At 41.9% G+C, this 11,562-nt stretch overlaps 1 protein-coding gene across 6 annotated transcripts in view; it reads left to right on the plus strand.

Moving 5' to 3' along the window:
• LOC108058475 (receptor-type guanylate cyclase Gyc76C) overlaps positions 1–10,642 on the plus strand; it is a 48,526-nt gene extending 37,884 nt beyond the window's left edge. For 5 of the 6 annotated variants that reach the window (XM_044392627.2, XM_044392624.2, XM_044392625.2 and 2 more), the window contains exons 4-18: positions 2,142–2,361; positions 2,661–2,858; positions 2,984–3,049; positions 3,636–3,848; positions 3,912–4,066; positions 4,131–4,353; positions 4,411–4,582; positions 4,653–4,813; positions 4,937–5,227; positions 5,844–6,176; positions 6,316–6,481; positions 6,540–6,846; positions 6,907–7,135; positions 7,372–7,536; positions 8,014–10,642. In XM_044392627.2, coding sequence (XP_044248562.1) covers positions 2,200–2,361; positions 2,661–2,858; positions 2,984–3,049; positions 3,636–3,848; positions 3,912–4,066; positions 4,131–4,353; positions 4,411–4,582; positions 4,653–4,813; positions 4,937–5,227; positions 5,844–6,176; positions 6,316–6,481; positions 6,540–6,846; positions 6,907–7,135; positions 7,372–7,536; positions 8,014–9,711 — 4,539 coding nt within the window. In that variant the 5' untranslated portion in view covers positions 2,142–2,199 and the 3' untranslated portion in view covers positions 9,712–10,642. Of the gene's footprint in view, positions 1–2,141; positions 2,362–2,660; positions 2,859–2,983; positions 3,050–3,635; positions 3,849–3,911; positions 4,067–4,130; positions 4,354–4,410; positions 4,583–4,652; positions 4,818–4,936; positions 5,228–5,843; positions 6,177–6,315; positions 6,482–6,539; positions 6,847–6,906; positions 7,136–7,371; positions 7,537–8,013 lie in introns of those variants that run through there. The other variant, XM_017143213.3, reaches the window with a different exon arrangement.
• The last annotated feature ends 920 nt before the right edge of the window (positions 10,643–11,562 follow it).

Genomic DNA, 11,562 nt, shown 5'->3' on the forward strand with positions numbered 1-11,562 from the left:
ATTAAGCTAAGCTTTTCAGATGTTTTACTTAAAGATGCAACAAAATACATAAAATATGCAGAAATATTAAATTTTTTTTCTTTTCCGCTCTCTAACAGATCTGCTAATCTAAATTCTGAGAAAAGTAGATTTCCATTTTAGCCGCAATTCAACTATATATAAATTCCATTATGCTCGTGTTCTCGGAAACGCGATTCGCATTGTGTCAAAATGGTGCGTAAATATTTAACAGTGGCGCCCAAAATTAGCCAGCCTGGCCAAGAAGTTCTAATTTTAAATTGCAACATTCGCCAATATAAACAGCTTCAAGAAACAAATATGGTATGTGAAGTGTGTCGGAAATGCTAATTTATGGCGGCGTGAGCATTGCTTCGATTGTTGTTGATTGAGGTTGAAGTGCTCAAAAGATTGCCAGCCCATGCTGAATGGGCAAAAACAGAGATATCTTGTTCTTAGTTATCATTGAAATCTTCGAAATCCTGAGGAAGATAAAATATACACTACTAAAACATGTTATCTTCGGCATTCCTTTCTTAGACGCTTAAATTAGGTTTCTCCACAATTTATATTTTAACATTTTTTGTGTTTGCCTTAAAGGTTGGTTATAAAATTGATTATAATTTGAAAATGTTTGATGAACGTAAATATAGTTTGCCATTAATTGATAATTTTAAGTAAGAAAGCATGAACTAAAAAATATTCGAAACAGATGACCTCTTGAAATAATATTAGCAGTGAGGTGCCACCACAAATATTCGAATTGTAGTTTATAAATCGCGCTGAGAAATTAACCACGTCATGCATTGTGGCTGAAATCATAGCCAACATTTGTGTGTTATTGAATTCCTGTAACGGTTTTTTTATGAATACGTGATTTTACCTATTTCATGAAAAGATCGTATTAACACAAAATCAGTTTAATATTCGGCGATGACTTCTTAAAATAAATCGAACTAGTTTTATTGGCAATGGAGAGTTGAGAAGGTCATAAAATGTAATCTATAAATCGAACTTATTTGCCGGAACATGCTGGAGAAGTTTGATTGTAATTATTAAAGTGAGAGACAAATTCTTTAAAATTAACTGAATTAAATGGCAGACTTATAATTAAATTTTTCCACACCATTCCGTTTAATACTCGCTTTCGTATATCTTTTATTCTTTTAATTAAACTTACACGTGAGCCTGTTAAAAAAAGGCAAACAACGATGAACGACGACATCATCCAACCGAACAGTTCCGTAATCCAATCCCATGGAATAAGCTTTCACTTCAGCGCAAACAATCAGGACAATGCCAGGAGCTCGCTTGGGTGAGGTTGTGTTTGCGTGGGCAGGGATAATAACAAACAAATGCCAGAACAAAATAGCCAGCGATATATATATTTAATGCCTCAAACGAAATTGCATAATGACAAAATCAGCGCATGCATAATTAATAATAACAAGCTGTGCACACAGCATTACGGGGGTCCATGTGGGTGGATAAATGGCATTCCGGGATAAAGGAGGCCTCTCCAGTAAGCTACTTATCAGTGATTTGTCCCCTAACTCTTGCCAAAGAACTGAAAGGACTAATTAAAAAATTCCTACGCTCGTTTTGGCTGCCGATTGGTCAACGATATTGAAGTTTGCCTTTCCAACATTTGACATTTGCTTGCGTGGGCACTTGCTTGGCATCCTGCTGCAGGAGCACATCTAACGTTCTTTCACTCCGCATCCTTGTCGGGTCCCAGTCGCTGCAGCTTATTGATGGACAGAGAAAAATTCGCATTGCTTCATTAAAGATTCTTTTTTGCACCACACTAACCAGATAAATACTTGAATTTTGATTGAATTATATAGTTTACATTTGATTTCTAGCCATGATCAATAAAACAATATGAAAATTCTAAACAATGATATTAATTATTCTCTGTGTACCAGTTGGCCTGCTTTCCTCTCTCCGCCTTCCAGCTCTTTCATCTGAATCAAGCCAAGTGTCTGAAATGCGTTCAGAATGCCGTTTTCTATTTGTGTTTGCCTTTGTCAAACATGCATTTTATTATGCAAAGGGGTCCTTGGCAGTTTCAATTGCATCCTCACTTAGTTTCGGTCTCTGGTCCCTGGTCTGATCCTTAATCTCTCTTCCTTTCGTTTCAGTGTGAGAATCTGTTGGGACCCATAGGCGTCGCGCTGAACGGCCCCGGCCTAAGGGGCCATGACGCGTTGGCCCTTTAGTCTTATACTCTTGCTGTCGGTGGCAGTATGCGACTGTAGCAAACATCACCTCACAGTCGGCTACCTAACGGCCCTCACTGGCGAGCTCAAGACGCGCCAGGGACTGGCCATATCCGGTGCCCTGACTATGGCCCTGGATGAGGTAAGTACTGGAGTGGAATAAGTTTTATATATAAATCAGTCAATGCGAGGTGTGTCAAAGTGGTAGCCACACAGAACTCAAACAATATTAATGGCAAGAATGTACAGCACATTGTACAAACATGGACTGCAAAGGTGTTCCAATTCAATCCTTAAAAATTAAATTAAATTTTTTGTAAAAAACCATTTTCAGCAATAATAGTTATAAAATTCTCTTCATGCTAAATGAAGTGTTTTCCTATTTTTGGTCTCCAAAAGATATCTCGAATATGACAACTCGTATCGTTTTTTCTGCCACAGGTCAACAAGGATCCCAATCTGCTGCCAAATGTGATGCTGGACCTGCGCTGGAATGACACCAAAGGGGACACGGTACTCGCCACCAAAGCCATCACCGAGATGATATGCGATGGCATCGCTACCATTTTCGGACCGGAAGGACCTTGCTATGTGGAGGCCATCGTTTCGCAGAGTAGAAACATTCCAATGATTTCCTATGTATGTATTTTGAGGGCCTGATTTATGACGTCGTATCTCGGCAGCAGACAATTTCACGCATCGCATTTTTCATGCAACTAATTTCTTATTTCCCCGCGGTTCTTCCCTTTTTCCCTTTTCGATAGAAATGTGCAGAGTACCGTGCATCCGCCATACCGACATTCGCCCGCACCGAACCGCCAGACAAGCAGGTGAGTAAGCACAGTGGGCAACAGGTGGATGGATGGGCCACCCCTTGCGGTGGCTTTGTGACTTGACAGGGACAGCTATTTAGCCTTGGATTATCCTCAAACCGGGGACAACAAACGGCAAAATTGAGAAGACAAAAGAAGCACACGATTACCCGCAAGATAAGAGAAAATGCAATGTCTAACCATTGCGGTCACAAATGCAAAATGTATTTAATAAGAACATAAGCAATTTAGTTGGCTGAAATTTTGATGTTCGTATGTTAAGTAATATCTATTAAACGAGTACAGCGGACGTGATATTTCAAATTATATTTAAATAATCAGTTTAAATCTTAAATTTATACGTGAAAGTACAATTCTTTACCCCGTTACTTAAGCTGTATGCATATACACATAATTGAAGAAAAAGTAATAAGTAGGTAGAATAATTTTAATTTAGAGCTCCTATTATTTTTCCCTTAGTTGTATCCAAAACTAAAACAACAGACCATGATATATGTGCTCGCTCCACACATTCCTCTAAATCCTTTTACATTTGTCTTGACGCACAACTCACATGGCGCACTTTACATTTCGTATTCTTCAGGTCGTTAAGTCGCTGCTAGCCCTCCTGCGATATTATGCGTGGAACAAGTTCTCCATCCTGCACGAGGATGTGTGGGGTCCGGTGGCTGAACTGCTTAAGGCTCAGGCCGCTAAGCGAAATATGACTATAAACCACACGCAGATGTTTATCGATAATGTTGCCAAGTGCTGCGAGCAGATGATGGATTGCTGTCGATCCGGGTATTGGTATCAGGTATGGATTTTTAAGTTAATTGGAATCCTATTTAATAAGTACCTATTCATGAATTCGTAACAGCTAGTACAAAACACGATGAACGGTACACGTATCTACGTATTTTTGGGGGGCGCCAACAGTCTTGTAGACTTTATGCGCTCTATGGAGACCGCCGGCCTGTTTGCTCGTGGCGAGTATATGGTGATCTTTGTCGACATGATGGTCTATTCCGAGAGGTAATTAATTTTGAGTGATCCCTTGGCAATGGTTTCAAAATTTATATGTGAATTCGTTTTCCAGGGAGGCGGAAAAGTATTTGCGCAAAGTGGATCAAATAGCTCACATGTCGACTTGCCACAGCACGGAAAACTTTAATCAAATGGCCCGCAGTCTGCTCGTAGTGGCCTCCACGCCCCCCACGAAGGACTACATACAGTTTACTGAACAAGTGCAAAAGTACAGCTCAAAACCTCCGTTCAACTTATTGATTCCACCGCTCTTCGTTGAAAGTAATTTTAGCAAGGTATGAACTCAAAAAGAGAGGAACTTCCACACAACCAATTCACAAATTCATTTTTAGTTCATATCGATCTATGCAGCATACCTATACGATTCGGTAAAGCTGTATGCCTGGGCAGTGGACAAATTGCTGCGCGAGGAGACCCGAGAATTAACTGATGAAGTGATCTTTGAAGTGGCCAGCAACGGGACTCTAGTCATCGATACCATCATTAAGAACCGTACCTATATGAGTGGGTTACAAATTGAGAGATTTTATTTTGAAAAATATAATTAATTATATTATTTACATTTAACCCTAAGGCATCACTGGATCCAAGATCAAGATCGATCAGTATGGCGACTCGGAAGGCAACTTTTCGGTCCTGGCCTACAAGCCCCATAAATGGAATAATTCCAACAATATGCCTTGCAACTATCATATGGTTCCTGTAGCGTACTTTCACCAAGGCGACGAACATCCAGTGAGTGAGTCGTCTTCTCCTTTTTAGTTTGCATTTCTTTCAATTGGTTTCCGCTTATCTTGAGTGCCCCAGAAAATTGCATGTCCACTCATCAATTTCGTTGTATTTTCTTGTTTTCGGCAGGAGTACAAGCTCATCAATGGCTCAATAGATTGGCCATCGGGCGGAGAAAAGCCCGCTGATGAACCGATGTGCGGATTCGGTAACGAGCTCTGTAAAAAGGATGACACCCATTACACTTCCACAGTGGCTGCCGTGGTTTTGGGAGTGCTACTCTTTTGCTCCGGTGTGATCACCATGAGCATATACCGAAAGTGGAAAATTGAACTGGAGATTGAGGGATTACTCTGGAAGATCGACCCCAACGATATAAAGGGCTATTCAGGCAACGAAATTGTCTCCTCACCCAGCAAAGTAAGTACAGATTTTGAATTTTTATACCCGTTACTCGTAGAGTAAAAGGGTATATTAGATTCGTGCAAAAGTATGTAACAGGTAGAAGGAAGCGTTTCCGACCCTATAAACTATATATATTCTTGATCGGGATCACTAGCCGAGTCGATCTAGCCATGTCCGTCTGTCCGTCTGTCTGTCCGTCTGTCTGTCTGTCTGTCTGTCTGTCTGTCTGTCTGTCTGTCTGTATGAACGCTGAGATCTCGGAAACTATAAAAGCTAGAAGATTGACATTTTGCATGCAGATTCTAGGAGTTCCTACGCAGCGCAAGTTTGTTTCAAAAGGGTGCCACGCCCCCTCTTACGCCCACAATCGCTAATGTACGATTTTAAAAATTTCAATATTTTGGAAAAGTAAAAATGCAGTTTTATTGTGTTTATCAATACCTATCGAAATGTAGAAGAAATTTTTTAAATCGGACCATTCGTTAAAAAGTTACGACGGATCAAAGTTTTTCTCCAACTCCTTCGCACTCCCTTTAGCTGAGTAACGGGTATCTTATAGTCGGGGCACCCGACTATAGCGTTCTCTCTTGTTTTATAAGTGATTTTCTTACTAAGTCTTATCCACCCACAGGTCAGTTTGATGAGTGCCCAGAGCTACGGTTCCCGCTGGACCAACCAGTTTGTAACCTCCACGGGCCGCCTGCGTGGCGCTGTGGTCCGTATCAAGGAGTTAAAGTTCCCCCGGAAGCGTGACATTTCCAGAGAGATCATGAAGGAAATGCGATTGTTGCGCGAACTGCGTCACGACAACATTAATAGCTTCATTGGCGCCAGCGTGGAGCCAACACGCATCCTTCTAGTCACCGATTACTGCGCCAAAGGCAGTCTGTACGACATCATCGAAAACGAGGACATCAAGCTGGACGATCTTTTCATTGCTTCACTCATTCACGACCTCATTAAGGTGAGTAAAAATATTAATATCCGAGTCGCAGCAATTGAATATTTCTATCTAATACTAGTTTTTATAGTCTTACATATTAAAAAAACATAAATTCGAACGATTAAAACATACTTACTCTCACCTGCTAATTTATTTCCAGGGCATGATCTACATACACAATTCTCAGCTGGTCTATCATGGCAATCTGAAATCCTCGAATTGTGTGGTCACTTCGCGCTGGATGCTCCAAGTCACCGATTTCGGCCTGCATGAATTGAGGCAGTGTGCCGAGAACGAGTCCATTGGGGAGCATCAGCATTATCGAAGTGAGATTTTATAAACTCTTTGCCCTTAAAATATTAAATGATGATTGTCGATTTGTAGATCAACTTTGGCGTGCTCCGGAACTGCTGCGGAATCATATCCACGGCAGCCAGAAGGGCGATGTCTACGCCTTCGCCATCATCATGTACGAGATATTTAGTCGTAAGGGTCCATTCGGACAAATCAACTTTGAACCAAAGGAAATCGTGGACTACGTCAAGAAGCTACCGCTCCAGGGAGAGGATCCGTTTCGACCGGAAGTGGAGTCCATTATAGAGGCAGAATCCTGTCCGGACTATGTGCTGGCCTGCATCAGAGACTGCTGGGCCGAAGAACCCGAAGAGAGACCCGAATTCAGTGTCATACGGTAAATAATTAACATTTTCAAAAGTTTATATATTAACATGCCTGTTCTGTTTCCGTTTAGCAACCGCTTGAAAAAGATGCGCGGTGGTAAGACCAAAAACATCATGGATCAAATGATGGAAATGATGGAGAAGTATGCCAACAATTTGGAAGACATTGTCACCGAGCGGACGCGTCTCCTGTGCGAGGAAAAGATGAAGACGGAGGATCTGCTGCATCGCATGCTACCGCAGTCTGTGGCCGAGAAATTGACCATGGGTCAGGGCGTCGAGCCGGTATCTTATGATTTGGTAAGCCACATTCCAACCGACAGAATTTAAAAATCTGGTAGAATGAAATACATCAGGGGAACAAAATCTTTCCGACCATACAAATTATAATAAGGGCATTTTTCTCATTGGCTGGTTAAAATAAATATAGGTGTTAAAATCTATGTTAAAAGTGTACTTTTAGTTTAAGAAACGGGCCCTAAGATATTCAAAATCTTAACTTCTTATAACCAAAATTTTATTATTATTCTTTCCAGGTTACCATCTATTTTAGTGACATTGTTGGTTTTACTGCAATGTCGGCGGAGAGCACACCGCTACAAGTGGTGAACTTTTTGAATGATCTCTACACAGTGTTCGATCGCATCATACGAGGCTATGATGTTTACAAAGTAGAAACAATTGGAGATGCGTACATGGTGGTAAGTAAAAAATAGGTCACCTGTAAAACGTTAAGTTAAAGTTAAAACAAGAGCTAAAGGAAATGCGAGAGAAATCAATGGTGAAAACTTGCGGTTACATCATTATTTGCTCATTGTATTTTAGTAAATGGTCCGATTTGAAAAACATGTATAACATTAAATGCACATGCAGATCAATTTCATACATTTTACGTAGAGTAAAGTATAAAGTGCATATATGTATATTATAATTCAGAATCATTTGCCCAGTCGATCTAGCCATTTGGTAAAACTAATATTTTACAGGATCATACTGCCCTCCAATTGCGAAACTATGAATTCCAATTATTTGGTTTAGTATAATAAAGAGCATCCATATATTTGTGGCACTCGTCTATAGAGTTCCTTCTTGTTTTTAATTAATTACACGGTTTCTAAACTCAATTATTTTGCTTTTAAATTATGTTTCCTAATACGCCTTTTCCAATAACATTTTAGGTTTCTGGTCTGCCAATTAAAAATGGTGATCGACATGCGGGCGAGATAGCGTCAATGGCTCTGGAGCTGCTCCACGCGGTGAAACAGCATCGCATAGCTCATCGGCCCAACGAAACCCTGAAGCTGCGCATAGGGATGCACACGGGTCCGGTGGTGGCGGGCGTGGTTGGTCTCACGATGCCGAGGTACTGCCTCTTTGGCGACACCGTCAACACAGCGTCCAGGATGGAGAGCAACGGCGAGGCGCTGAAGATTCACATTTCCAACAAGTGCAAGCTGGCGCTGGACAAGCTGGGCGGTGGCTACATAACCGAGAAACGTGGCCTAGTCAATATGAAGGGCAAGGGCGATGTGGTCACCTGGTGGCTCACCGGAGCCAATGAGAATGCGATACAGAAGAAGGTGGTGGACATGATGGATATGCCACCGCCGCTGTTCAGTCGTCCGCGAAAGAGTCCGAAACTGAATCCCGACTCCCGGCAGCCAAGCATCCAGGCCATGCACTTCTGCGGCACCGGGTCAAGGCGCCAGAGCACTGTTCCCAGGCAGGCGGACGGCGAGTCCACGTACAGTCTCCAGGGCTCCGTGAGGGAATCACCGCGCATGGTCAGCAAACGGGATCGGGAGCGACCCTCTATCAATGGTCTGGGCGCACCGCTCCTTGTGGGCGGAGCTCTCCTTGAATCCGCACAGGACTCGCTCAGCACGCTGAATCATTCCGAAACAAACGAAACGAACTGTGATATGGATGGGGGATCGGGAGGGGTGTCACGATCGGGATCTGGATTAGTGCGCCAGCCCAATGCGCTGCACAAGCCGTTGGCCATGGTGCGCCCGCATAGGATTATCAGTGCTGCCCAGTTGCCCCAACTGGGAGATAACGAGGATGACTCCGCGGACGTGCTGTTGCGAGAGTCTCGCTCCCTAGACCCCATGCCAATGCAGCAGCTGCGCAAACGGCACGACAGGGTCAAGCTGCCGCCCTCCAAGTTGTCCAAGAACAATTCGCGATCGCTGGACACTGGTGTTTCGCTGATCAGTGGCAATCCCAACGGTGAGGTGGAGTCGAGTCAGCTGAATTTAGATGACGAGATGTCCGCCAATCCGGTCGATGCCACCGATGGCTACGATGACGAGTTGGGCCTGCTGATGCGCCACGACAACGGTCAGCTGCCCGCTCTCCGCTATTCGGGTAGTTTTCCCAATGCCCAAATCAGCATTGTTCCTACGGGCGGAGGAAGAGGAGGAGTGGGAGGCGGTAGCAACTGTGCCAAGCACCTGAATAACAACTGCAACGGCGGGGTGAACATCGAAGATGATCTGGAGTCACCGCTGCTGCAACGACAGGCATCGCTATCGGTTCCGCCGGAAGAAATGTTGGCGCACAACAAACGCTGGCATTCACTGGAGCACATGGACGGACCCGGTGGCCATGGTGGAAACAGCGTGAGCTATGCCGCCGACATAGACAACCGCCAGCCCGGAGGCCTGGACTTCCTAAGCAGCTCCTCCAACCAGCACAGAGCCAAAACGGTTGGCGGAAGCAAGCTGACCAACTGGATGTCCAACATCTTCAAGGGCAACGGCGTTCGCGGCGAGGCTAGGCGAATCCTGCCCAGCGGCGTGCACGGAGCACGTACTGGATTCACGGACATGGCGGCGTCAGCAGCAGCCCGGGACCGCGAAAGCATAGTGTAGGGATAACGAGGAGGCAGAGTAGAATCTAAGTAAGGGAGGAGCAGAATGACCAGGATGAGCTGGATGAGTCGGATGAGAGAGGTGGAAAAGTTACTCAGGAACCGTGTCGAGCAGGAAGCGATCGTCTTTTGGCTTATTTCTTTGTTTTATGTATTGTAGTTTGTATTGATCGAACGATTTGTGTGTCCGTGTTGGAAGTCCTCCACTTATAAATAATGCCAGCCTGTTCGTAAATATTTGATTGCTTTGGCGTTGCAGGATTCCTTGTGTCCCATGGGATTTTAAACTATTTTTATTCGATTTCAAAAAGGAATCCTGCGATCCCGAAGTAGAAGCGAGCAGAAGCTGGCGCGAAAATCGTACATAGCATATATTTGATAACTCTACGTATATACATTTTAGAGAAGCCGAAAAAACCGTCTAGTCACAAGGTCTTCAGACTAGTTATTGTTTTACATAAAATACACACCCACACATCTTAATGTACGTTTGTAAATGTAACACATACACACACGACCACACACATATTTATACGACGATGAGAATCAAAAACAAATATTTTATGTAAATGTAATCGAAATTTTTTGCTTTCCATACCAGATGCGCTGCAGCAAACAAATTATGCTTAAAAGAGAAACTAGTTAATTTATATATTTGAAAAACAAAGAAAAAGAGAGTGGAGAAATGTAATGTATCAATGTGTTTTGCTAGTACGTAATTAAGTGCGTGTGATTGTACGTAATGTTTAAGTCTCTAAAACTAAAAAATAATTTTAATTAATTGATTTATTGAATTGTGAGCGAAGAAGTCGAAAAGGGCGCGCGATGTTTTAGCTGTATGTATGTATGTATGTATATTTTTAAAAGAAAATTTGTTAAATTTGCCATATATAAATACAAACATAAAACTATTAAAAATTGCCTTATCCTAATGAATATCAGAATTACTTTGGGGGTTATGTACATAGTACATACATTTTTATACACAGAAAAAAATATGACAAAATATCGAATTGATAAGTGTTGGTTATTTTGATCTTTTTTAAGATCAAGTTTTGTTATATCATTCTAACATGAATAAAGATTATTTTGATCTTATTTCATGTTATTCGTTTGAAAAAATACTGACTTCGGTATTTTAAACAAGTATATTTATAATTTATATGAAATCATATGACACTGATATGATAAAATATCAAAAATGTTTAGGAATTGCCCTAATCCTGAGTCGACTTTGCTCAGGTGTCCTTAATATGTCGCCTTGTTGACGACTTGGGCAAAAGGACTCGTATGGAAGATATCTCCAACGTTCTAGGGTGTGATCTCTTGGTAAGATCACGTCGGGGTCACCAAATGTTAATACGTTATCCTTGGTGGGATAAACTTCCGTTTAGCTCCTACGCCCAATTTTGTTCAAACTTTCCATATTGACGTGTTTTTGGGTCCTGATTACGGGAAAAATAGTCATAGTTGGCGCAAAAAACAGGATCTTGAAAAATAACGGTAAAAATCGTAAAATTTTCGGTTTTTTGCTGTTTTATTTCGGAAAATATAAGGAAAATTAAAAAATGTTTCAGAAAGAAAAGATAATTATAAAACGGATCTTTTGTGTCTTAATCATTTTCTTCGTAAACATAAAGGTTTTCGAAAAAAATTTAAAATAAGTATTTTAATTAGGTGGTGAACATTTAAAAATACTGCAATATCCCGCCATAAAATGGCGACAGATAGTTTTCGATTAGTCGATAACAGCATTTTACCTTCTACTCTAGTGATGGACCTATTTTGCCTTTTTATACGATGTATCGTGTTCATGCTCCTCGAAAAAAGGAAATGGAACGGATGACCCGAA

This window comes from Drosophila takahashii, chromosome 3L (genome assembly GCF_030179915.1).
Source record: "Drosophila takahashii strain IR98-3 E-12201 chromosome 3L, DtakHiC1v2, whole genome shotgun sequence".
In the NCBI taxonomy this organism is placed as follows: Eukaryota; Metazoa; Arthropoda; class Insecta; order Diptera; family Drosophilidae; genus Drosophila; species Drosophila takahashii.